This window comes from Lepidothrix coronata, unplaced genomic scaffold, assembly GCF_001604755.1.
Source record: "Lepidothrix coronata isolate B3197 unplaced genomic scaffold, Lepidothrix_coronata-1.0 Scaffold3, whole genome shotgun sequence".
Classification (NCBI taxonomy): Eukaryota; Metazoa; Chordata; class Aves; order Passeriformes; family Pipridae; genus Lepidothrix; species Lepidothrix coronata.
Genome location: NW_016690183.1, coordinates 4,770,029 through 4,796,488, shown reverse-complemented (window position 1 = coordinate 4,796,488; position 26,460 = coordinate 4,770,029). Strand labels below are relative to the sequence as shown.

The 26,460-nt window shown below is 38.5% G+C and overlaps 1 protein-coding gene and 1 long non-coding RNA gene across 6 annotated transcripts in view; one reads left to right on the top strand and one right to left on the bottom strand.

Moving 5' to 3' along the window:
• GOLGA4 (golgin A4) overlaps positions 1 to 26,460 on the top strand; it is a 70,411-nt gene that overhangs the window by 1,651 nt on the left and 42,300 nt on the right. For 4 of the 5 annotated variants that reach the window (XM_017821050.1, XM_017821068.1, XM_017821088.1 and 1 more), the window contains exons 2-7: positions 4,659 to 4,754; positions 14,933 to 15,031; positions 20,511 to 20,576; positions 21,284 to 21,598; positions 23,588 to 23,635; positions 24,040 to 24,096. In XM_017821050.1, the coding sequence (XP_017676539.1) occupies positions 4,659 to 4,754; positions 14,933 to 15,031; positions 20,511 to 20,576; positions 21,284 to 21,598; positions 23,588 to 23,635; positions 24,040 to 24,096 (681 nt within the window). The remainder of the gene's footprint in view (positions 1 to 4,658; positions 4,755 to 14,932; positions 15,032 to 20,510; positions 20,577 to 21,283; positions 21,599 to 23,587; positions 23,636 to 24,039; positions 24,097 to 26,460) is intronic. The other variant, XM_017821077.1, reaches the window with a different exon arrangement.
• On the bottom strand, positions 723 to 26,386 carry LOC108500352. Its single transcript, XR_001875840.1, has 3 exons — positions 26,170 to 26,386; positions 4,644 to 4,734; positions 723 to 1,684 (listed from the first exon to the last, which is right to left on the bottom strand). It is a non-coding gene; the product is annotated as an uncharacterized LOC108500352 (long non-coding RNA).

Here is a 26,460-nt window from a genome sequence, read left to right as displayed (position 1 = left end):
TAAGGGTACATGTGCACCCTCAACTCATGGCTTCATGAACGAAGATTTGGGAAGGGCTCTACCCACGTTTGTTACAAGTGTGTTGGTGGCTAATAAGGCCAATACAAGATAGACAAGTCCGGTTGCAAAAGGCACAGCAGAAAGACTCCTTAGGTGGTATATTCTGCAAGGCACGGATCTTTCTGCATTGTCTTTTCTCCTCAAGAGTGATCCTGCGTGTTTTCTCAAAAGCATCAGCACCGTTAAAGATCACGTGTCTCCAGGCCTCCTGATTGGAGGCCAGAGTAGACCAGTTATGGTGATCAATATGGCCAAGGCTGAGATGTTGTTTCAGGGAGTCCTTGTGTCTCCTCTTTGGGGCTCCTCTCTTGCGGCAGCCGGTGGCAAGTTCACCATAAAGCAGGATCTTAGGGAGGCAGTGGTCCTTCATCCTTGAGACGTGCCCTGCCCATTGCAGCTGTGTTCTTATCAACGTGGCCTCAATACTTGTAACTGCTGCTCATTCTAGAACAGATGTATTGGTCACATAATCTGACCAGTGGATCTTTAGGATTGAACGGAGGCAGCGTTGATGGAAGAGTTGTAAGAGTCTCAGGTGGTGGCGGTAGATGACCCATGATTCAGATCCATATAAAAGAGTAGACAGCACTATGGCTCTGTAAACACTGATCTTTGTACTTTTCTTCAAGTGTTTATTTCGCCAAACTCTTTTATGAAGCTTTCCGAAGGCACTATATGCCTTTGCTTAGCTGTTGTCTATCTCACGTGTGCACCCAACAGCGTAGTATATTGCAGTCTTTATCTGGCTGTTGTAATTAATGTTGTCAAATTTCCTGAAACCTGATACAAGAGCTTTAACCTAGTCTATACAGCTAATCTGCTGTACTGTGGACAGAGCAGATCACATCATTCAAAGGTTGACATGAATGGAAAGGCAGAAGCATAAAATTACATCTGTTGTTTTATTTTTGTGTAAAATAGTTGTCTTGCAGTATTTCTTATTCTTCAGTTGCTTTCAAGTAACACTAGGGGGAACTTATAGTTGAATTTAATCTTAGAAGTAAAATAGGTTAGTCTTCATGTGTTATTTGAAAACAGATTCTGTAAACGAGGAAGGAACGAGAAGGTTTTGAACCCTGTAATGTACCCGAGTCTTGCAGAAAGTGTGAGATATGGTTTTGTTACTTTGCTTTTAGTAATTCAGATCTTTAAAATGGATTACTTTCTGTTGAAACATTTTCAAACCAAATTTTCCTAACGATTTTAATTTCTTAGTTTTGTGAAACTTGTGTTTGCATTAATTTTTGCTCTTTTCTTCCTATACTCTGTTGTAGAGAGGTTTCACTCACCATGCCCTCTGTGCTCTATTCATGTCTCTTTCTTTGTGACGTAGAACTTGACATTTGTACTTTGGCTTGCAGTGTCTTAAGACTAAATTTACTAACGTAAGACTGTTTAAATCTGGATGTAAAATTTCTCAAGTGTGACACTTTTTCTGAAGAGGTGTTCGTAGTCCTCCTTCTTTCAAATGAATGGTTGGTTAACTGATGTCATCTGTCAGATTGAGAATAGCTGCACTCTGCCCCTCACAGGCTGAGGAATACATCTGTTTCTAATTGCTGACAGAAAAAAATGCTATTGCAATTAGAGGTGTCTTGAACTGATACTTGTTGAAGATTATTGTCTGAAAAAGAGGGATGAAGAAAAAAATGAGACAGTCAATGCTTTTTTTGCCTTTTTTTTTTCATACTGACAGACCTTAGCTGCCTGGCCCCCGAGTCAGGACCATGACTGCGGGAACATTGACTTTCCATTTGTGAACACTGAAATTGTAAGGGACCAGTTGTGTCAGTTGAATGTTTATACGTTCATGGTGTCGGATGGGATTCATCCAGAGTGCTAAGGAGCTAGCAGATGTTATTGTAAGACCCCTCTCAATCATTTTGGGAACCTGGGGAGGTCCCTGCTGACTGGGAGCTAGCCAACATTATTCCGGGTTACAAGAAGGGCATAAAGGAAAACCCAGGAAACTACAGACCTAACCTCAGGACCTGGAAAAATTATGGAGAAGATCATACTGGATGCTGTTGAAAGACATTTAAAGAACAGTGCAATCATCAGACACAATTAATATGGGTTCACAAAGAGAAAGTCCTATTTAACTGATTTAATAATCTTCTGCAGTGTGGTTACCTGCCTGGTAGATGAATGGATGGTGGTAGATCTAGTTTCTCTGGGTTTCAGAAAGGCTTTTGATACTGTTCTTCCCAGCATCCTTCTGGATAAGTTGTCCAACAGTGCAATGAGCTGGTACACAGTGCACTGGCTGAAGAATTGGCTGAAGGGCAGGGCTCAAAGAGTTGTAGTGAACAGGGAAGTATCTGTCAGGTGACCAGTTACCGCTGCTGTTCCTCGGGGCTCAATTCTACAGCCAGTTCTGTTCAATCTTTTTATCAGTGATCTGGAGGATGCAGTTGAATGCACAGGTAGTAAGTTTGGTGACGATACTAAACTGGGAGGTGCTACTGACTCTCCCATGGGACATGAAGCCTTGCAAAGGGATCTGGATAGCATTGGGAAATCACGAATGACATGAAACTGAATAAGAATAAATGCCAGGTTCTGTACCTGGGATGGAATAATGCTGGACATGAGGCTAAACTGGGAGAGGAGTGGCAGGAGAGCAGCCCTGCAGAGGAGTCCCTGGGAGTGCTGGTTGGCAGGAGGCTCAACAGGAGTCAGCAGTGTGTGCCCTGACAGCCAAGGGGACAAAACACATCCTGGGGTGCATCAAACACAGCATCACCAGCCAGCCAAGAGAGGTGGTTGTCCCCCGTACTTAGTGCTGGTGCAGTCTCACCTTGAGTAGTGTGTGCAGTTCTGGGCCCCATCATTTAAACAGGGTGTGAAGGTGCTTGAACGTGTCCCGAGAAGGGCACCAGAGCTGGGGAAGGGGCTGGCAGGAATGGGCTCTGAGGAGAGGCTGAAGGTACTGGGTTTGTCTGGTTTGGACAGGAGGAGGCTGAGGGGTGATTTCACTGCTCCCTACAGCTTCCTGAGGAGGGGAAGTAGAGAAGTTGTGTCTGTCAGGGGAGATTTGGACTTGACATGAGGATACACTTCTTTACTCAGAAGGTGGTCAAAACCCAGAGTAGGTTTCCTGGAGAGGTGTTCGATGTCCCATGCCTGTCAGTGTTGAAGAGGCATTTGGACAGCGCCCTTAAAGCCTTGCTTTAACTTTGGTCAGCCTTGAAGTGGTTAGGCAGTTGGTCCCTTCTTACTTAACTATGCTATCCTGTTTCATCTCTTCTGATCTAGCCATTTTCAGTTACTTAATCTTTCTGTTCCTTGCATGAGATGAATGCATATTTTTTCTGCGAAGCTTAGTGCCACTGAAATGACTGTAAATTGACAAGAAGTCTGAATGCAGCAGTGAAAAGTGCAGAACTGTTAAGGGCAGGGTGAAGATATGTGTTGATGCTGCTTCTAAACAGTGACAAAGTGTTCATGAGCATTTGGAAATCAATTTCCTTCTGTATTATGAGGGCCAGAAATAATCTTTAAAACCCTGGCCTTAGGTTGGGGGTAGCAATAACAAGAGAGTAGGCTGTTGGCATGAATAGATCGTCATTGTTTTACAACAAATATGAATAGTTCTGGTGTGAAAGGAATTAATTTGTATTATATTGGCATTAATTCACTAGTATCCACATTTTACAAAAAAGTACCTATAGATTTAGGCTATAAAGCATGTGTAACTATCTGAAAAACTGTGTGTTTTGGTTATATCTTTTCAGTGGTCTGATGTTCTTGTCAATCATGTTTTTGAACATCTAACTCTGTCTCATGAGGCAAGCATTTTGCAACGCAGAATTTATGTATGCAACCTCAGCAATGGTGCTGCAAAAAGTTGTTAAAATATTTGTGGTGTTTTGGTTTGGTGTTTTTTTTTGTTCATTCTGGTTATGTTGTAGAATATACCTAATGAGAGATCTTGCTAGTTACTTTTTTTGCATATGCTTGTTGATACTTTAATGCTCATTACATTTATACTGAAAATTTTATATTTGAAATTTGAATTAGGAGGCTGGCAAGCTACATTTGGCTTAGGTTGGTGTGACTTGTTGACCACTTCACTCTACATGAAGTGGTAAAATTTCTGTGAATAGATGTTCAGTGCTGATAGGAACAACAAGTACATATTGACATAATAAAATGTGGCATTTTCTGCTGCCCTTTTTCATTGTTTAGATTCAATTTTATAAATGTCATTTTTTCTTCTTTTGTCATTTTTTCTTGTTAAAAAGTAATCAGATGGTATTACACTTGTAAATGCTTGAATCCCTGTCAAATCGCAAAACTTTTAATCCTTAAGTAACTGTACTATGTTGCTTGTGTTTTAAATGTGGTCTAAGAGAACCATAGTCAGAAATAATCAAAATAACCTATGTTGTTGCATGTTCTTGTGGCTGATTCGTGGCACATTCTGCTCTGGAGACAGAGGTAGAACTTGTCATTTACAGTTTTTTTCTTTAAATAGTTCTAGACTAAACTTTACTGAGATGTTATAGTTAGTAATTGATGAAGTAAATTTGATACAGAATAATTAGTTCTGGACTTTAAGGTATTACTTGTTGACATACCTGATCTCTGTGTAGGTCCTTTCCAAATCACCTCCACCAACGGGCAACAGAAGTAGGACATCTTCATTTACAGATCAGAATGATGAAGGCACTGTAACACCGGACAAAGAGGTCAGTTGAGAACTGTTTTTCAACTTAAAAAAAAAATCTAACTTTGTGTCCTTGATTACATTTTTTTTAATTCCTCAATCTCACTATTTTCTGTGCATTTATAACTATGAATAGTCTGGTTTTTAACTTAAATGCTGAAGTGTTTAATATTAATAAAACAGACCTTTAAGCTTAACTCCAGATTAGGAAACTTTTTAAGTCTTTAGGTGTTAAAAATCTTACCCCTGAATTGAACTCAGTGAGGTAGTGGGACAGAAGTTAAATTCAGAGAGACTAACTTTGGTTTTTTTGCCTCTTTTGGTTGAAAAGTTAGGTGAATCCAGTTAACTGCACAGGTAATTTGAGGTAGATGATTGAGAAGATTTAAAAAGAGCATTTGTGATTGTTTCTAACCATAACCACTAATAATTATTAAACTTAAACATACTTGCCCCACCCCACTCCCCCTCTCTCCCCCCAAAAAACCCAACCCATCCCCTTCCCAAAAAACCAAACAGCACACCAAAATGAGCTTAAATTATTAGTCATAAAATATCATTAAAATCACTATTAGGATAATGGGTAACCCTGGCTTGCATAATAAAGCAAACAGAGAAGATAATCTGCACTCATCTTTTTTCATATTGAGTACTGTGGCTCTTTTGAAGTGTCTTGATTAAAAAAATCAACAAATACAAACAAAAAAATTCCCTGACTTACTGAGCATGGAAATAGGCTGGTAGCATAAAGGATCATTCTGTGAACTTTTTCAGAAGAGGTATTGAGTTCCTAGTCAGAAAATTCAGACAATCCACTTTAATTTTTAACACCATGTTTTCTTCAGGAGATAATCAGTTATACCTGAAATTTGTATTAGATTCCATTATGAACGCTACCAATGATTACAGCTTGGCAGTTTGCTTCCTGCAGTAGTAGAAATGAAAGGAAAAGTATGTCACGGTTTTGTTTTATATTTATTTTATATTTATGAAATGCAATATTGAGTTTTCACAGCTATATCTATATGCGTATGTCTGTCTGTAATGACTTCTCCCTGTCCCTGGAGAGAGATCTCCCTGGAGAGAGATTCTGGTGCTCCAGAATGTCAGCAGTGTCACTCTGGATAAATTATTGTTTTTCAGTAATTTCTGTTCTTAATGAAGGGTATAGAAGTAGCATATTGCCACATGAGAACTACCACTGTGGCCTGGCAGTGAGCTGGTGCCGAGAGTTGGTTACACTGATGACCTGTGTAAACTAAAGATTCCGTGCTTTTTTAAAATTTATTCTGTGTATCCATTGTATAATGTGCAGAGGTTAATGAACAGATTTGGCAAAGGTTTTCAGACTTTTTAAGCAGCAAAAGCTTAGTCGAATATGAAGTATTGAAGCCACGAGACAGTGATGTTCTTCTGTGCAAATGATTCACTATTTTTTGTCTGTCATTGACTTGGTGCTGCCTCCACAAATGGAAGAAATCTTCCTTTCTTTTTCAGTGGGAAAATAAAGGGAAAGATTCAGTGTAACTTACTGATTGATTGATTGAAAGGTAGAATACTTTTCCTTAACTTGTATTTATTTTTTAAGATGTTTGCTTTTATTCCAGATCAGAAAAAGGTATGCGATCCTGAAGGCTTATCTTCTTTTTCAGTTTAATCACTTGATTTAGTAAAAAACAATAGTTCTCTTCACAATTTGAATAACATATTTAAAAGATAAATACATTTCCAAATTTTGTTGGATGCTACTGACATGTCACCTGTATGTATAATGATTTCTGAAGTGTTCATAATTTCTATGGAGAGCCACTTATTTTATTAGATGTATGTTGTCCCCAGCAAACTCCATTTTCAGACTGCTTTTACAGACAAACAGGAGAAGTAAAGGATTTCCCACAGGACATGCCAAGTTACATTGGGAGAATATTAATCTCTAAATACAGGGGTTAGACTGGAGTGATTGGAGAGGCAGAAGGAGAAATAAGATTGAGACTGGTAAAAGAGTACTAAAATGCCCTCAGATTTACAGTTATCCTTGGTCTTAGTGTGCTGCCATTACAATTTTACTTGTGAAACATATCCTTTAATTAAAAATTTAGAAAGTAGTAAAGTGCTAAAGGGATGAAAACTTCTTACTTTTTTGTAAGGACTGGTTTTACATCAAATGGGAAATATTACTAAAAGTAAGTTTAAATTATTAAGACATGAAATTTAATTTCTCCAAATATTTGTCATAAATGTTGACAGTATAATTAAAATAAAATCATCTTTGAATTTTGTTTATTGCGTTACGTTTTCATAAAATTCAGTTCAGCAGTATTACTATGCTTAAAAAAGATGCAGATACTGTATACTACCTCTGAAAATATATGCCGTGATTACATGGGTGTTGTGTCTTTTGGAGGGCATTTTTTTGCAGTGTTCTCATTTCACCAGGCAGTTGTTCTATGTACAGGTGTCAATGGCAGTGGCATTACAGTGAACTGCTGGACAGTGTTTAATACACTAAAAATATTTGCTTGTAGAGTATCATGTGCTAAAGTGTTTTTGCAGTACATGAATAATTGCTAACCCTTTTACTACTGAAAGCTAAGCAAAAGTGGTTTTTCATCATGTTTTCTGTCCTCCCTGTGGCTGTGTTTTAGTATGTCTTCAATAATCATGATTTTTGATTTTTATGTCTGTAATATCAAAGTTGCAAGTATTGTGTGTGAAATCCTTGATTTACACTCAGAACATTTTTATAATAAAAACAATTTCAGAGTGAATTACAGTTGTAAATGACAGCATTAGTCTGATCAAAGAATTATAATAAAACATACATACAAACATTCTTGCTTTATATTCTACAGTGATAAGATTTTTTTTATTTTTCAAAATTCCAAAATGTTATCCATTTAAAATAAACCTACAACTTATATGCTCCATTTGTGGAATACTAAGCAGGTTTCTTTTTCACACCATCTTTCTTCTTCAGATTGTATTTTATTAAATCTGTGGATCTTCAGTGGCAGTGTTACAGAGAAACTCATAATTTTTTCATGTATAAGGAAAAAGAAGTCTGTCTAGTTGTGTATTCTCTTACTGCAAGTAGCTCATATTTACAGTGTGAGGTAAAAGCATCTATTGGTACTCGCATAGAACTACTTCAGAAAATTTGCATATCAGATACTTTCTGACTTTGTATGTTGCCATTTGAAAGGTCCTAGATGATCAAAATATGCTTACTTAGTGCTTCCAGTCTTTTCTGGGGAAGAACAGTGTTTATTTTTCAACCTGTTACTGCATTCACTCTGAAACAGAATTTAAGGTGAAAAGCATCAGTTATATTCACTATAGTTGCTGGAAGTTCAAAATTTTCTTTTTGTTCTACCATATACTTACTTAAAAGTCGGGCCCACCTGCAGAAGATAAACAGAACTAGTTTACTGTCAGCTGACAGCAAAGAGCTGAGACCTTGCTGTGGATGACCTACCAGTCATGCAGATTGAAATATCACTGACATCCTCTTGAGTGTTATGGAAGTGACAGCAGAGCACAATATATATAGCTCTTCTTACAGCTAAAGATAAAGTAGCCATGGTACTTTTCAGTCTCACTTTAGTGCTGTAAAATTACTTTTAAAAGGATTTTTAAATTAATTGAAATATTTTTATAGCATTGGCTATTAATAAAGCATGACAAGGCAAGCTGAAATAATATTCTTTCAGTACTTTTGCTAATCCTGCATCTTTCCTGTATTGACATACTTAATTTGAAGTAACAGATGTTGCCATGCAAAGATGGTAGTGGTTCAGATATATCTATTTTTTTCCTTTCTGACATGCAAATTTAAGACTAAATTTGTATGTATGTAAACTTGAATTTTACAACTCCTGATGCTTGCACCAACATGATTAGATCACTCATGAAAGTTAAAAGCAAACCAGAAAAGACCTTGTATTTGATTTTTGTACTTCCTCTTTCTGAAAATGCAGTTCTGCTTTCTTGGATTCTGGGGCTTTTTTAATTGCAGGGAAAACCTTGAACTTTCAGCTATTCATTTTTTCCTATTCCCTGATCACAGTAGGGATGAGACATAAAAGAGTATGTTGCAAATTGCACAAACTTTTTGTAAATAAATATTTTGTAAATAGGAAAATTACTGAATTATTCGCAACTTTTTTTCCTAGCATTCCCCGACTTGGACAAATAACCAAATTTATTTATTTATTTTACTCTGAGGAATGATTTACTTGTCAGTAAGAATTGAAACTCTAAACCTTTAGCTGGTAGCTGAATCTGCTAGCTCCTTGAACTAGATGAGCAGATACTGGCTTGTCTCTTAGACAAGTTTTGTACCAAAAAAAATCAGAATGAGAGTTAAATATTGTGATGAAAGATCAGCCATATCACAGCATATTAAGGAAGCTTTCCTGTATGACCATCCAGGAGCCACTCTGGCAGTCACACTTGCACCATCCCAGGCTTTCACTGCTGGGACTTAAGCCCCTTTGCCACAGGCAGCTCCAGCGAGCCAGTGGGTGACTTTCTTGACTCTCCACCCACACTCACATTGTCAGACAAGTTCTTCTTACTGGCTTGACCCAAGATTTCCCACGGCAGAGTCCCAGACTTCTGGTTCTTTTAAGTAATTTTATCAAGGTGCAGCAACATAATGACAGATCAGGTTGGGTGCCTCCAAGCTGAGATCCTGAACAAAGGAATCCCTGGGCTTTCAAGTCTGTGTGCGTGTTCCAATGGTGATCTTTGTTCTGGGGTCTTCTCACTGTTCAGCGGGTTCTGCAGAGTCTCTGGGTGACTGGCCACCAGCCAGCCAGCACAGCAGGTCCCCATGCCCTTCGTTGGGGACCATTTCCTCCTACCCAGGGCACAACCTGCAGTTTACAATGCAGCTGTACACTGAGCTACTTGCACTAGATGTAGTCCTTAACAGCCTTCAGCCTATAAATTTGGTGCCTGAGATTAAGATCAGCGTAGTTTAGGGAGATCATATGCCCTGGAGTATCACAGAAAGATCAGCGTAGTTTAGGGAGATCATATGCCCTGGAGTATCACAGAATCACGGAATTGTTAGGGTTGGAAGAAACCTCTGGAGGTCATCCAGTCCAACCCTCTGGCAAGGCAGGGACACCTACAGGAAGTGACACAGGAACGTGTCCAGGTTGGGTTTGAATGTCTTCAGAGAGAGAGACTCCATGACCTCCCAGAGCCTGTTCCAGTGCTCTGCCAGTCTCAATGAAAAGAAGTTCTTCCTCATGTTGAGATGGAACTTTTTGTGTTTTAGTTTATGAACACTGCTCCTTGTCCTGTCACTGGGCACCACTGAAGAGAGTCTGGCACCATCTTTTTGACAACGTCTTTTGAGATATGTGCATGTATTAATTAAATCTCCTCTCTGTCTTTTCTTCTCCAGATTGAACAGGCCCATCTCTCTCAGTCTCTCCTCATAAGAGAGATGCTCCAGACCCCTAACCATTTTTGTGGCCCTCCACTGCACCTTCTTGTAAGATTCCAGCTTTGGGAGCTACCAGCTCCTGGACTCAGCTAGGAGTTTTACTTTAAAATATAAATATAGGGTTCTTTAATACCTCAAGATAGCGTCAAGAGAATAAGCCACAGATTTGTTCTCAAGGGATTTATTTATTCATTTAGGGCAGCAAATAAGGGAACTTGACCAAAGTTCAAAAAGACACCACACAAGCTAGACAAAATGTTCCACCACAGTGCTGACTCAGTATATACTATTAATCCACAACATTTAAATCAAAATCCAATCCCTCCAGCTCCAAGCCACCCTAAGCATCAAGAAAGGAGCAAAGAAAGAGAAGCAGAGGGAGCTAAAAGAAGGAGAAAGAGGGAGAGAGAGCTACCACAGAAACCTTGTAGAAGGCCAGCTCTCACAATTCCAAGTGGCAGGACCACGACGCAAGGCAAAGACATACCTATGATTTTATCTGCTCTGGTCGCTATGGCCAACCCCTCTAGGCCACCAGCCACTCTGGGGCTCCAGGCCAGGGTGGGGGGCAGTATCCTCACTACTCTGCCAATCTGCACTGGGTTAGGGGCTCCAGGAGGTGTGGTGTGTTATAGTTTTCCTGGGCTGTTTGTGACTGACAGCTACCCTGGGGCTTCCCCATGTGGGCTCCAGGGGCCTGCCGTGAGGGATGCAACGCCACCTCACCTCCATAAGGTTCGACCTATCCTTCCCCCTCCACACACGCGCACACACACACACACACTCCCCACAAGGTGGTTCTGACCCAGTAATAACTGGTCGGGTGTCTAATACCTCTCCAGAAGCAACTTGTCTTTCTTGTACTGAGGAGCCCAGAACTGGACACAGCGCTCCAGGTATGGCCTCACTAAGGCTGAGTAGAGGGGAAGGATCCCCTCCCTCAACCTGCTGACAGTGCTCTTCCTAATGTACCCCCGGATCCCATTGGCCCTCCTGGCTGCAAGGGCACACCGCCAGCTCATGGTCAACTTTTCATCCACCAAGACTCTGAGGTCCTCTGCAGAGCTGCTCTCTGGGTAGTCAGCCTCCAACCTGTACTGGTACTTGGGGCTATTTGTCCCCAGGTCCAGTGCTCTACACTTGCCTTTGTTGAACTTCATTAGGTTTCTCTCTGCCCAACTCCCCAGCCTATCAAAGTCCCACTGAATGGCAGCACAGCCTTCAGGTATATCAGCCGCTTCCTCCAGAGTATGTTTCAAACAGAATGTTGGAAGATCTTACTATGATTTCTATAGCAAGCTTCAAGTGTGATGTGATGGCATTCAGAGGATTAGAGCAGGTTAATTAAACAATTACATCTTTGCATGCTCTGTTTCTGGTATGCTTCATCCTGCTTGGAGTCACCACTTGTCTAGTTTTATTGATCACTATACTGGTCTATGCTAAAGTGGTGCTAGTGATACATAAGACAGTATAGCACCAGATGTCTTTAATGTTTCTGAAGCTACTAAGATAATTCAGAGTGGGTTTTAGGACAAGTCCTTAAGTGCAAGAATCCCATGGTAATATTGTTTAATTTTGCCTGACTAGCAGGTGGTTTCTTTCCTGTTTTCCAGGCATAGGTGAATAATTTTTAGTTACTTTTAATACCCCTTTCCCTAACATCCCCCCTCCAAGTTAACTAGACAGCTAGTTCTTAAAGCCATATTGAATAGATGATTAAAAAAATTAAAAATGCAGATAAAAATACATGTATATATTGGAAAACATTAAGTAGTGTAATTACAGGACTCACTAGAGAGCTCTGCCTATAATTTAACGGTAAAAACATACCTATCAAAGTAACAAAAATACTGTGAGCCAGTCCTTAAATATTTTCATTGTTGGTCACCCAACATCCGAGAACAGAGGATGAACTTGCTAATGGGTAGATACAGCCAGTTCTAAATATGTTAAAGAAATAACACTCTTGGACCATGACTGAGCATGTTCTGTCTTTGGTAGCTATTTGAATTGTGAAACTCTTGGCTACTGGAGAAGAAATACTTTGGAATTTCATTTTGATACAGTGATTACTGTTCTGCCTTAGTACTGTATTTTGTTCTTCTTTATTTGTAGGGTTGGCTCCTTCCCTTTTGTGCTTGCCTTTACTCAGTCGACAGCAGGGTGAAGCTGAGATTATTTAGAAATGTTCTTGTATCTGATCAACATCTGTGAAACTTAGCAGAATTGCTAATTGCATTCTACTGTTTGTGTAAACTATTAATTATGATAGAGACCCTGGAGTTGTATGTCTAAAAACTCAAGCAGTGCTGCATCAATTTATATTCATAAGTTTTTTTCTTTCTTTTTCTCAAAATCATAACATAATATAGATTGGCATATTTTAGACAGTGGATAGCCTGGATCTTCCAGTCTTGCTAAACTGGAGTTGCATACACTCTGTATCAGTCTACCAGGTAGTTTTGAGTGGATTTTTAAAATTAACTCCTGCCATTGTTTAAAGCTCTCTCTCTCTTACCTGTAAGTTTTGGGGTTTGTAATTAATGTTTTGTGAAAGAATTAATGTCTAGGCCTCCTGTTAGAACTTGGCTGCAATAACATGGTCATGGACTTCCAGGGATGACTAAAAATCCTAACAGCTCTTAGGTGCTGAGCAAACTGACAGTCCATCTTTTTTTTTGGAGCGGGGTGAACTTGTTAGAGATCAAATAGGAATTATTTTTAATGCAAATTGTTTGATGTACTAAATAATGGAATTAGGATGAAGCGAAGTAATGCTATGGTGAAATGTCACAACTTAATATTTTGAGAAACAAGGATTAGCATGCTGTTACTATGAAGAGATAATTTAAATTGCCTGTGATTCCTGAAGTTCTTGGGTCATGTTGTTAAAAGTGACTTAACTAAGCTGAAGATAATATATGTTACATGTTGAAAATGTTCATAATCTTTTGGTTAATAATATTTGCTGTAATCCATTTATCAGTGTTTTGCAAACTGTGTTTTATCTTCTTAACTGATCTTCTCCAAACATACAAAGTAATTTCTATCTTTAAGATTTCATAACTTTATTTGTGGTGGAGAATTTGCGTGCTTCTAATTCACGAGGCCGTCAGGCTTGCTTGTAGTACTGCTGCGGTATGTTTGTGCATGCATAATATTTGCCTCTTTCTTTTTCTGGCATATATCCTTTTAAGAAGAGGAACGTGTGCAAAATGCATAGCAGGGTCAAGGCTATGAGCTTCTACAATTGTCAGCACTGGAGGAAGATTTTCTGGAATCATTATCATTTATCAGCTTTCTTATTTTTCCTTTGTCTAAAAGCTCATATAAGGAAACTTCTATCAGTTTTACACACTTGAATGTATATAGCAGGAACTTAAACACAGTTTACTCTTTAAGCATTACACTTCTAATAGGCTGAGACTGGTGACCAGTCTCACAAAACTCAGCAAGTGTTTGCAACCACAGTGAATGCAGAGGGCAAGTGTGCTGAGGCCAGAGGGGTGAAAAAGATTGGGAGCAGGAGAAATGTGACCATCTCTTTTATTAGCAGCTAGTCTTTGTAGCAACTTAAAAGTGAGAAGTTTCAGCTGAGTTTCTCAGACCTAGCTAGTTATTGGCAAATCCAGCAATCAGAAGCTATTGTATATGGCTGTCAATGAACATTAACCACTTACTACAATTTCTGAAAGGGTTTTGTGAACGTAAATTGAGAGCCATGTAGTGTTCCAGATCTTACATAGGAAAATATTTTTCCTCTCTCAATTTGAATTGATGTAAGTAAGCTACTAGAGCACTGGAGTCAATGTAACTGTCAGAAAAAAAAGTAAATCAAACTCTTAACTTACACTGTAATTTATTTGGCTCCTAAAAATACTATTTAGTAACTTGATATAGGGTTTTGTCTCATTATTTCAGAACAGTTTTGCTTTATTTCATGTTTTGGTTCAGTCAGCAGACAGCACAATTCTGAAATTTCAGGCTGTAAGAAAGGCTGAACCTTGAACTTATATATAAATGAGTATAATCATGAGAGGAATTTTTTTTTGAAATCTGTTACACATCCTAACAGCATTAGATTGCATTACATTAAATATATATATCCAGTTTGAATTCAAATTCCAGTCTCCTTCTCTTCATGTTTTCATCTCTAGGGATTTAAATCTCTTCTTAGATACTGACTTGATAAAATGTTTAATTCGACTTGTGGTATTTTTACAAAATAGTGTTCTAATAGTTTAAAAACAATATAAGGAATTTTTTTTAATGTAGTTAGAATTCTAGTGTATAAGAGCACTGATGATAAATAGTCAAAAGCAAGCAATTTATACTGTATATAACTGAAATACTGATAGAATTTTTAGAATAGTGGGTTGTTCATGCATAACTGAGAGCGTATAGGGCTCAGTGGTATATGATAACTCATCCACAGAAGTTTAAAAAAGTTACAGTACAAGTGCCTGAAACATTTTCTTTATCTTTGGCTAAACTAGGATCTGTCTTTTAAATTGCGTGCTTCTTTACTACCAAATGATAAAAATTGTATTTTGGCTGTTCTGAAATGATCTAATGCATATTTTCTGGTTATGTCCTGCCTTTATCAATATCTGTTGTCTCATAAACTGCTGTATTGTTTTATTATGTTTTTAGTAGCGTGAAAAAAATGAGTAAAGTTGTGCAGTGTTCTTTATTTCTTGATTTATTTTCATTTTCCTCCTTTTTACATTGAATGACAGCTGTTAGCCGGAATGATAGCAGAACCTGCTTTTCTCTCTGAGTATACTATCTTTGCTTTGGATCCCACCAAACAACCTAAGCCACAGAGTGACAGTGTGGTGAGTCCTCCTACCCCTCTTAGTAATGCCTTTAGCAGGTGGAGGAGAGTAATGTACTAGAAGGCAAACCTAGTGTTGCTTGTGGCTTGTTCTCACAGAGACATCTATCTTAACTACCTTGTTGCTAACCCTGCACTAAATTTCACAGAGGTAGTACCTGATAGCTCCTGGCTGGTGTGCTGTATGATGTGAATTTATCGTAACATAAAAAAATTAACGTTTTCTCTTATACAGGTAACCGTACCCTACACAACTTTTAAATAATAGTTGCAAAAGTTTGTATGTTTGTTGCATAGAATCTTCTATTTCGTGTTTGTATATGTCTGTATATATTTCAAGATAAATGGATAGGATAAACATTGGGATTGGTTTTGTGTAAAAATTACATGCTTTTTGCTGTGTACAGTAAAGGTTGCTTGTCATTTACTACTAATGGTAGCAGGAAATAATTATTTCACATAGACTTTGAAATTAATCTATATCTAGTTGGTACCCTGGCAGCTATTATTGTGAGGATAACTAACCTTTTTTATAATAATTGATTTTTATTTTAAATATACATTTCTTTGCCTGTAATTGTTGTTTTCATCATATATAAGTGGAGAAGCTCAATGAGAAGAGACGAGACGTGAAGAGAAAGCAGCAGGCATAGGGACGAAAGCAGACTTCCGCTTTTTAACATAGAATCATAGAATCATAGAATCGATTGGGTTGGAAAAGACCTCCGAGATCATCGAGTCCAACCCTTGGTCCAAATCCAGTCCATTTACTAGATCATGGCACTCAGTGCCACGTCCAATCTGCGTTTAAAAATCTCCAGGGATGGTGAATCCACCACCTCTCTGGGCAGCCCATTCCAATGCCTGATTACTCTCTCTGTAAAGAATTTTCTCCTGATATCCAACTTAAATTTCCCCTGGCGGAGCTTAAGCCCGTGCCCCCTTGTCCTATTGCTGAGTGCCTGAGAGAAGAGACCAACCCCCACCTGGCTAGAACTTCCCTTCAGGTAGTTATAGACGGTGATGAGGTCACCTCTGAGCCTCCTCTTCTCCAGGCTAAACAACATACGCACATACAAAGCTGTATTCTTGTTATTGTCACAGGTCTGGAATGGCATCCTTCACATGCTTCAGAGGGATGGCATTCCCGAGTCTGTAGTCAAATCACAGTATTTTTTAGAGCCCCAGCTCATTCCTGATGCTTTTCTGGTTGAGTAAGTGCTCTTTGCTGGTCATGCAGGGGCTGAAAATGACAAGTCACTGAAAGCTGTAGCAGGATAGAAATCTGATAAGGAGGTGGACAGAGCAAAACACACCATGTTGTGTTGGATTTTTCTCTCTCAGGCTAAGCAAGATTGGACAGAAACAATGATTAATGATTAAAATGGTGATCCATGGAAAGTCTTAATTTGTTGCAAATGGTTATGCTTTTTTAGAGCATGTCCTTAAAACACTGATTCATTACTAGTTCAGTCGTGTTTTCAAGATTGAACTTTTTGATGGGGACCAAAGAGGACATGCTGAAAATCTGTAGTTTCAAAATAGTTACTAAATTTTTTTTTCAGTTCTAGATATTTTGATCATATTTGAAATCCAGCAATTGCTACCTAAAGATTCACTGCAAAATTAACCTTTTTTGGTTTTAACTACATTACAGAATATCTCTAAAACAGTTTTATTTCAAATAACGTATTTGTGTGATTGCTCAAATGTTGTCTTTATATGATCTTTTAGTATGTACTTCAGTGGCACATTTACTGGTTTGCATATTTATATACAAGACTGCATACATAACAAATAGTTATAATGTACAAGTTATTGTTAATGTGTACCAGTGTGTATTAATAATATGTTACCTGTAAAACTGATTTTTTTCTCTGAGCTTTCTGAAAACTCTAGAGCAGTACTCTCACAGTAGGAATTGGGAGAGGGAGAAAACAATGAGAATAGAGAATGGGATGTCTGATTATAAAAACAATTATATTAAAAAGCACCCTACATTATGTATGTTTGGGAAACCTAGATAAACTAAAGATGCAGGAGAGGGAAAGTTTCATCAACACACACAAATGCATATTAATTCTGCTAAATCAAACTGTGTGTATGCAACTGATATGTGATCTAAGAGAGTGAATGTCATAGAGAAGTGACTGTAATTGTGGATTTTTTTGGCGTAGATGAAGTTGGTATAAACTCGTTACTAACTAAGCTACATAGGTTTTGTTGCATTTTGTTCAAAATATTCTTGGACACAATGTGGTTTTTAAAAGAAAAATGAAAGGGAAATGAGGGGAAAAAATGTCTACTAAGCTTTCTTTCCTTTCTCCCTCCATAATTTACTAAGTTTTGGAATACCTGAGAAGGAGGGAGAACAGTAAAATGTTTTTAAATTAAAACATTTAAGCTTTCCCTTTTCAGGCTTACTAATCTACTTATACCTTTGAGAAATAAGTAAGATGAATTAGTTTGCGTTTCAGAAATAGGGAAGTAAGGAGGTGTAAATGTCACTAAAACACCCTAATGTGCTCCAGTTAAAACTGAGTTACGATTTATACATCTTCATAATAAAAAGAAACCTTTTTATTCAAGATTGTGAGTATATGGATGTGTATGTTCTGTGAGTTTGTGGAGGAGACACTTCCCTTGGTTTCCAAAAACCCTGATGTAACAGCTGGGTTTAAGATGTTTGAAATGCCTGCTCGTGCTCTGTGATTCTGGTTTTGCTGAAAGCTCTCATAAGACTTATGAAAGGCTAGGGCATTTAAGCTGTTGAAAGCCTCTTGAATCAATACTTATATATAGCAACTTCCATTTATAGTTACTTTCAGTGTGTGGACACCTGAATACAACCCATTGCACAGTGATGTAGTCTTGTAGCAGCTACATACCTATGGTGGTCCAGTTTTTATACAAAAGATTACCAGTGTATCCCTTTTATTATTTATGCCAGTGGAAAGTCTAACCCCCAGATGTAGTTTCTACTTCTTTAAGTATCATTCCTCTGCCTTGTTAATATTTGGGTATGCTTATCTGCATATCCAGAGTAGAAGCTGTGAATGTGATTATGTGGCAGATGCATACAAGGGGGATTATGATTCAAATTTCAGTTATATGAACACCTTAAATTTTTCATTTTGCATGTAACTTTCAGGGTACAGCTGGATTTAAAATTAAGAGTTACACTGCTTTTAAGTGAATTTACCCATATTTTGTTTGATATGCCTCAGTGCTTTGCTTCTCTTGGACAATTCATGTCCAAGATGGTTTCTAGCATGTGTTGCTAATTCAGTTGGACTGGGTTTAAAGAGCATAAAACTGTCTGGATTTGTATAGGTTAGAGTGATAGAATATCCTGAGTTGGAAGGGACCCACAAGAATCACCGAAGTCTAACTCCTGGTCCTGCACAGGACAGCCCCAAGAATCACACCATGTACCCGAGAGTGTTGTCCAAACACTTCTTGAACTCTGTCAGGCTTGGTACTGTGACCACTGCCCTGGGGAGCCTGTTCTCGTGCCTAATGACCCTCTGGGTGAAGAACCTTTTATAATATGCAGCATAAACTTCCTCTGACAGAGCTTCATGCCATTCTTTTCGGTCCTGTCACTGGTCACCACGGAGAAGAGATCAGTTCCTGCCCCTCCACTTCTCCCCCTTAGGAAGTTGTAGACTGCAATGAGGTATTTCCTCAGTCTCCTCCAAGCTGAACAGACCAAGTACCCTCAAGGCCCTTCACCATCTTCATTGCCCTCTTTTGGACACTCTCTAACAGCTTAGTATCTTTCCTCTATTGCAGTGCCCAAAACTGCACACAATATTCAAGGCGAGGCCACACCAGTGCAGAGCAGAGCGGGACAGTCCCCTCCCTTGACCGGCTGTCGATGCTGTGCCTGATGCCCCCCCAGACACGATTGGCCCTCCTGGCTGCCAGGGCACTGCTGACTCATATTCAACTTTCTGTTGACCAGGATCCCTAGTTCCCTTTCTGTGCACTGCTCTCCAACCTCTCTTTCCCCAGTCTGTACGAACATCCAGTGTTGCCCCATCCCAGGTGCAGAATCTAGCATTTTCCCTTGTTGAACTTCATATGGTTGGTGATTGCCCAGGCCTCTAATTTGTTGAGGTCTCTCTGCAGGGCCTCCCTACCTTCGGGGGAGTCGAGAGCTCCTCCCAGTTTAGTCATCATCAAACTTACTTAGTGTACCTTTGAGTCCTGCATCCAAGTAATTCATGAAGCTGTTGAAGAGAACTGGGCCTAAGATGGAGCCCTGTGGAACCCCACTAGTGACAGGTCACCAGTCTGATGTTACCCCGTTTACTCTTCGTGAAGTTACCCCATAACTCTTTGTGGCTGACCCATGAGCCAGTTGCTCAACCATTGCGTGCTGTGTGCTGGACACTTTGTCCAGAAGGATACTGTAAGAGACAGTATCCAAAGCTTTACTGAAATCTAAAAAGTTTATAACAAATGGCTTTCCTTGGTCAGCTCCATGGATAATCTTTTCATAAGGAGAAATCATATTTGACAAGCAGGAGTTTCCCCTTGTGGAGCTGTACTGACTGTGACCAATGACTGTGGTGTCTTTCAGGTGTTTTTCAATAACTTCCAGAAAAATTTTCTCCATAATTTTACCAGTCACTCAAGTGAGACTAATAGACCTGTAGTTTCCAGGGTCATCCTTCTTGAAAACTGTGACGTTATCCAGCTTCCAGTCACTGGGAGTTGGTTAGAAAACACCTGAACATAGGACATAGGAAAAGCAGGATAGACAGACTAGGAACAGAATGTAAAAAAAAAAAAACCACCAAAAAACCCCGAAAAAACAATGAACAAAAAACCCCAACAAACAAACAAATTGTTTTCTGCTGTGTTGGTTTTGTTGGTTTGGGTGGGGTTTTTTATGTGTGTGTGTGTTGTTTTTCTTTCTTTGGCAGTGCAGAGGAATGTACACATGAAGTTTTTTGTCAAATGTTTTTTCTGAAAGTTTAATTTTCTTCCTCTGCTTGTTTGGAGTTTAAAACAGCTTGTTACCAGCACTCTTTTTCCAGGTAGTTTCCACCCCCCCAGTGCAGTTAAACAGAGAAAGACGGTGTTACAGCCAACTCTTACTCATGTTGGCTGTAAACACTAGTCATCAATTAGATTTTTCCTGCTGTCATTTTGGCTTTTTGGTGTTTCTTTGATTTGTGCATAAATGTTATATAAATAATCGCTCTGAGTAACTTAATTGGAGATATCACCATTTGCAAATGTCTTGTACTAATCCATGCACACATAGCTGCTTTGTAGTTCTGTATATTGCAGCAATCTGTTCCGAATTTAACAAACTAGCTTGTTTGCATGAAGACCTCTTAATAAACATTGTAAAGAAAGTACTAAAAACACAGACAAGGTAAAAGTACAGATGATATTTCTAGGAATCAGTGAATTACAGTCCTTGTAGTGTCTATTCCTTCTAATGGTTGTTTTTCCTGCTGTAGAACTTAACTAAACAACCACTTCCTGGATCCACAGAAAATAATGGAAGTGAACCAGCCTCCCCACAGGTATGTGGAGGATATGGGGGGTTTGTTTCCTCCTTTCCTGCTGTGTTGTCTTTGTGTTACTTTGGTTTAAGTGTCCAGTATGTATCTTCATGCTGGAGTAGGGATGATAAGTCCTTGCCTGTCAGGATACTAGGGTATTTTGTTTATGTGTAATCCCATTAGCTGGTATTAAGTGGTGTCACTGATGTGCTGAGGTTTGTTTGGTTTTTTTTGTAACGGTAGGTTAGCAGACTGCCTGCATTGAGATGCATCTTGTTGCACAGCCATCATGGGATACAGAGCATTAACCTCGCTTTCAAGAGTACAGGGCATATTGCATGACTGGAAAGCTAATTTCTGCCTGAAGGAAAAGAACTGATAGGCTTAAAAGTATTGTCACTAGTGGTAAAAGTGTAAGTCATTTAATATGTCTTGGGAAAAACTTTAGCTTGATGAAATTGAGTTAGCCGTGGCTCCTGGTACATGCATCCCGACATTTGATCGTAGGGGGAACATTGTGCCGTAATGCTTTTGAATCACTTCTGTAGCACCAGCAGTATATAGTACCATAGCACAGAATCTTTTGGTCTAGAACAGTGTATTTGGTGTCATGCATGTGTTAGGCAACAGTCATTTTGTTGCCCAGATCAGGTCTCTTTCCTGGGCTTTAGTGTGTCTGTCTGCCTAAAAGCAGTGCAGAAATAATGACTTGCTTTGGATTTTTGCAGCTAAGTGACACTCAGTCTTTCACCCAGAGGCTTCAGCTTCGAGTTTCCTCCATGGAATCTTTGTTTCGAAGCCCGGTGAAAGAGACCCTATTCCACTCTTCTTCTAAAGAGTCCCTGGTACGAAGTTCTTCAAGAGACTCGCTGAATCGACTGGACTTGGATGCCCTCAGTCCCACATTTGACTCACCTTCTGACATTGAAAGTGAAACAGAAGAGCCTCCTGGCAATATGGACAGCCTCAGCAAAGAGCAGTTGCTGCAGCGACTACGCAGAATGGAGCGCAGTTTGGGCAACTATAGGGTAAAATACTCAGAGGTAGGCAATGTAGTGACTGGTTTAGCTGGGTAGAGAGAGGAAAAAGATGAGGCTTACAGAGATTGCAGTAGTGGATAATCTTTTTGTTTTCCTGTTTGGAGCAAATGTTTCAATTTAAACCTAACATGGAAGTTAAATTATAATTCACATTGACGTCTAGAGAGATCAAATGTTTTTCCAGTGATAAAACATGGAAATCCTTTTCTTCTCTTGTTTATAAATAATTTCCTCATGTCAGCAGTAGAGGTTAACTAGTGGTTACTCACAGAAAGAAGGCCTATTAAGGTTTCAGTGGAAAGCCTGTAGGAGGGGGTGGAGTTCAGGACAGAGCTGAGCATGATTTGTACTCACATGACAGCAAATTTACTTTTGTTCTGGAACTTTTTCTTGAAGTGCATAATGTATATTCTATGCACATACAATAGGCAAGCATTTTGTTTTAAAGAAATAAGTTCTATTCTCCATAATTTCCAGATATTCCCTGTAAGGAATTAATTCAAGGACCATTTCTTTTGCTATTTTAGTGAACACCAATGATATAAATAGTTTTTCTACTCATTTCCCGAATTATTGGGAAAGTAAAGCTGTCTGGGATTGGGGTTTTTTTGTTTGTGTTGGCTTTTTTTGTTGTTGTTTTTTGAAGTGTGTGTTGTATTTAAAACTGGATGTTTGCACTGGTTTTTTACAGTTCTTTTAATGTTTGCTGCCCTCAAATACAAAAATTGCTGTGCAGACTTTTGTCTACTAGTGTCAAAATCCCTGGAATCTAAAATATGTATACAGCAATTGCAGTATTCAGCATATGCCTGAAAAAACAGTTGTCTCCCATTAATTTTTGGTTCTCTTCCAGCTGGTATAGTAGGTATTTTTTTAAAGTTTGTGTAAAACAGTATTGCTAAAGTGAAAATTCTTCAATTTGTGGGTTTGTTTTGGTGTTTGGGGTTTTGGTTTTTTGTGTTTTTTTTTTTTTTTAATTAGTGTAGTCTGTTTAGTAAGTGCTAATTTTCTGTATCAAAAAGGCTTGGTGCTTTTTTCTGTTTCTTTAGTTCAATTGGAAAGAATTGCTTTGCTGGAGCTTGGATGACAGTAGTTTCAATATAAAATGAGTAATTAAAACATAAATATTTTTTCTCTCTTAAAGTAGGATACAGAGTTAGCATCTCAAAAATATGGTGAGGGAAACCATCCATAGCAGTTTTAGTTTTCTTTTTAAGTGCAAAATAAGTATGACTTTGAAATTAAAAGTAATTTTGAAAAAATCTTATTTTATATAAGAATTTGAAGTTATATTTTGACCTATTGATTTCTAGTTTGAGTGTTTTGGATGTGTTTTCCTTTAGTTTTTCATCAATTTTAGAACAGAATATTCTAGTTCCAAGTGCCATTAAGCTACTTCAGCTTTGGCAATTGTAATTAAATTTTGAATTAAACTAAATTGTGCATTTACTTGTTAAATCCTTTGTCAGCTTACAATGAGAAATATTGTCCACTTTCAGTCTATCTGTATGCTGGGTATATGCAAAGCACATGGGATGAGAACATTACACAGATCCTTTTTTGCGAAATTTGTAAATGTATTTTTTAATTCATACTCTTTGTAAAATTACTTTTACTTAAGCTCCCTGGGACATGCACTCTTTCAAATGGACATCCCTGTGGGGTAGCTGTCTGGGATGTGACTTTCTGATACTGTTGGGTTTTGATCCCCTGTATTGAAGCATGGTACGTCTTCTCAGCAAAGGGAAAACTGTGCATGAATGCTGAGTAACATCACTGTTTTGTGATGTAGACTTCTTTTTTAAAACATTGGAGATATTTTATAGATAGAAAAAGGAAACACTGAGAAAATTTAAGTACACTTCTGTCAACAGAGTGTTCTCAAGTGAAGTGAAGAGTTTCAAAATGCACACAGTGATACAACTAAGGAAATTACTTCAGTAGCTATTAATGAATGCATTATCATCATTATACCCAATTTCTGTATTTTAGCTAGTGTCTGCTTATCAAGTTATCCAGCGGGAAAAGAAGAAGCTACAGGTAAGAATTACTTTTCATCTTCTCTTGCCTGAATGCTTTTTTGAATCTTAAAATGTGTAGTGCAAATACAGATTTAATTTTCAGTGCATTGTATGTGTGCATATAACAAAAGATTCTATTATCTGGGATTTCTAAGGAAACCAAGTTAATACTGATTTATCAAAATAACTGTGAAGCTGTTGTACTCCAGTCTTTTTTTTTTGCATTAGCTGAGTTCAGGTGATAGATTGCCAACCCACAGTTGGCAATTTATGATAATACTTACACATCAAGCATGACTTGAAAGAGAAATATAAATTATTACATCTTCTGCTGAAGTACAATTCTGTGAATTTATTTATATATTTATATGTTTTATAAGTTACATTTAATACACCTGATCTTTATTCTCCCTTTTTCTTAAGAGCATTCTGAGTCAAAGTCAAGATAAAGCACTTCGCAGAATTGGAGAACTGAGAGAGGTAGTAATTTCCTTTACTGATTGCGTGTTTACTTTATAGCACACCTACATAGGATCTTTTTCTGCCTAGCTTTTGATTTTTTTGTTCACTTTACAAAATATTTCCTATTACAGAGCACTTTTTTTACTGCTTACTTTCTTTTTTTCATATGGGTTTACTCCTCTGCCTTGTTTTTCATTCATCAGCTTGATACTGTACTCTTAAGACAGAGCAGTGCATCATACCAACTGAACTCTACTTTTTTGTTTTTTGTGAAATATGTAAAGTGCGTGTGGTTCTTGCAGTATTGTTGGGCCCAGTCATAGGTATTCCTGTGCAATTTGTTGCTCTTCTATTATCGACAAATTCTAATGTTAGGTAAATACAAGTAGTAGGCACATTTTAATAAAAATGTCAGTGACTATAAAAAAAAAGGGGATAAAATGTTAAAAAATATTCATCTTTATCTCATTTATAATATTTATATTGGTTTTTGGATTTCAGTATAGTTTGATTTCAGTCATAAAATCAGGTAGGTTATGTTACTGTCTCTTTAGGTTATAGTGAAATTAAAAGGAGAAGCTCTAATATATTTGGTATTGATAATAAGCACGTTGGACTTATTTAAAAAAATGTACAGATGATCAGGCGGAACAACTTAAAAGGGCAAGTTCACAAAAGCTATGTTGTCAGACCCTGGTGAAGCATAATGGGAAACTGAAGCCATTTTATTGCTGCAAGAGCAAGTGCAGCATCAGGTTTGGAGATGGGCGTGGACTTCTCTGTCCACACTCTTACCTTGCTGGAGATCTGGGTACCAGTTTGCCCAAAGCCCCAGGCTTTGTCTGTGAGTGCAGTCCTGCTCTTGGCCTGTGCCATGCTGAGCAGCAGCACTGGCCTGGAGGTTGCAGGAGCCATTAGGCTGTGGTGAGGTCTCACCTTTGCCTGAAGGGAGACTCACTCCAGACAGTTGGGTGTCTTGCCCACAGACAGGGACCAGGACTTGTTCCCTTGGGGTGAGGGATGGTGACTGCGAGCATCTGACTGTGTGTGTACTTGTGCCTCATGCTCACCCACAGGGAACTGTCCCTGTGTGACTGGTCAGGCAGCCAGTCATTTCAGAGGAGGTCACTGGTAAATTGTCAGGCAGTCTTCAGCAATGCGGTGAGTAATTCAGGTAAGCAGGCTGTGAACTGTGTGTGCCACCAGGGTGGCATTTTGATTCAGATCTGTGCTGCTTCTGCCTCAGCAGCTGAGAACAGTGGGCCAGAGTGCTGGGTGTAGTGTGCTCGTCTGAGCTGGAGCCTGTGCCTGGGCTGTTACCATGTCCTAAGCTTAACTATCAGCCCATAGGAGGGAAAAAACCACAGCATTACTGACAGAAGTGGGCTTGCTAATGTTGTTTCTTTTCCGGATTGCTACAAGGTCAAATGAAAGAAGCTCATTCTATGTTAAGTCCATATCCGTGTGCTCCTGTAGGATTAGTTTTTCAGCTTAATGCTACTTGATAAAGTCAGGAAGGCAGATGTATACCGGAGTTAAACCTTTTGTTTATGACAAAAGGTTGGACATGTGCATTTTTATTTTTCACTTGTCGTAGTCTTTGTGATTCATATATGTAGATAAGTTATACATATATTTCTGATTTATATATATACATTTATATATATATATTTGGTGTAAAATTTAATTTCACTCTTACAAATCTGGTAGATTTAAAGAGTCCTTCAAATCTAACGCTGAGATTCTTTTTCATTAATTGATAAACTTCAAAATGTGTTTTTCTAGTCTTTTGGAAGCCTAAGTGTTGCAGCATTAGGTAAAACAGACACAAAAGAGAAATTACAAATAAAATGGTTAGTTTCCACTGTGGAAGCCAAAATGGTAAAAAGTAGTTCATTCATTGATGTAATAATTGATTACCGGAAATTGATTTTGAAAATCCTTTTCTTCATCATACAGTCAAATTTCCCCATAAATATGTTGAATCAGACAAGTTTTTTCTAAGAGGGCCAGGTAAGAATAAATTATCTCCTTTGAGGCCAAGTTGACAATGTGAAATAGTCCCTAGACATCAATGTGTCTTTTGCTTACCTTAGTTTTCTCCTGTTAGGAGTAATTCCTCAGAAACAATCTTCAAGCAGTCTTCAGTGTTCTCCTTCTCAGAAAAGGATCGGAAGTGACTTTGGGATCTAAAAAGGGCCATTTCTGTGTTGGTTTCAGTAAATCTCTTTGGCACTTTTTCTCACACTGACTTGCTTTACTTCGTTTGGAAGGAATCACTTCTAAAGGTCAGAAGGTGATTAGTAGTTGCTGAGAACCTGAGGCAATGCAGCGTTAAGAAGTGGATACCGTGGATATAGGAAGAGAGGAATTTTTACAGTG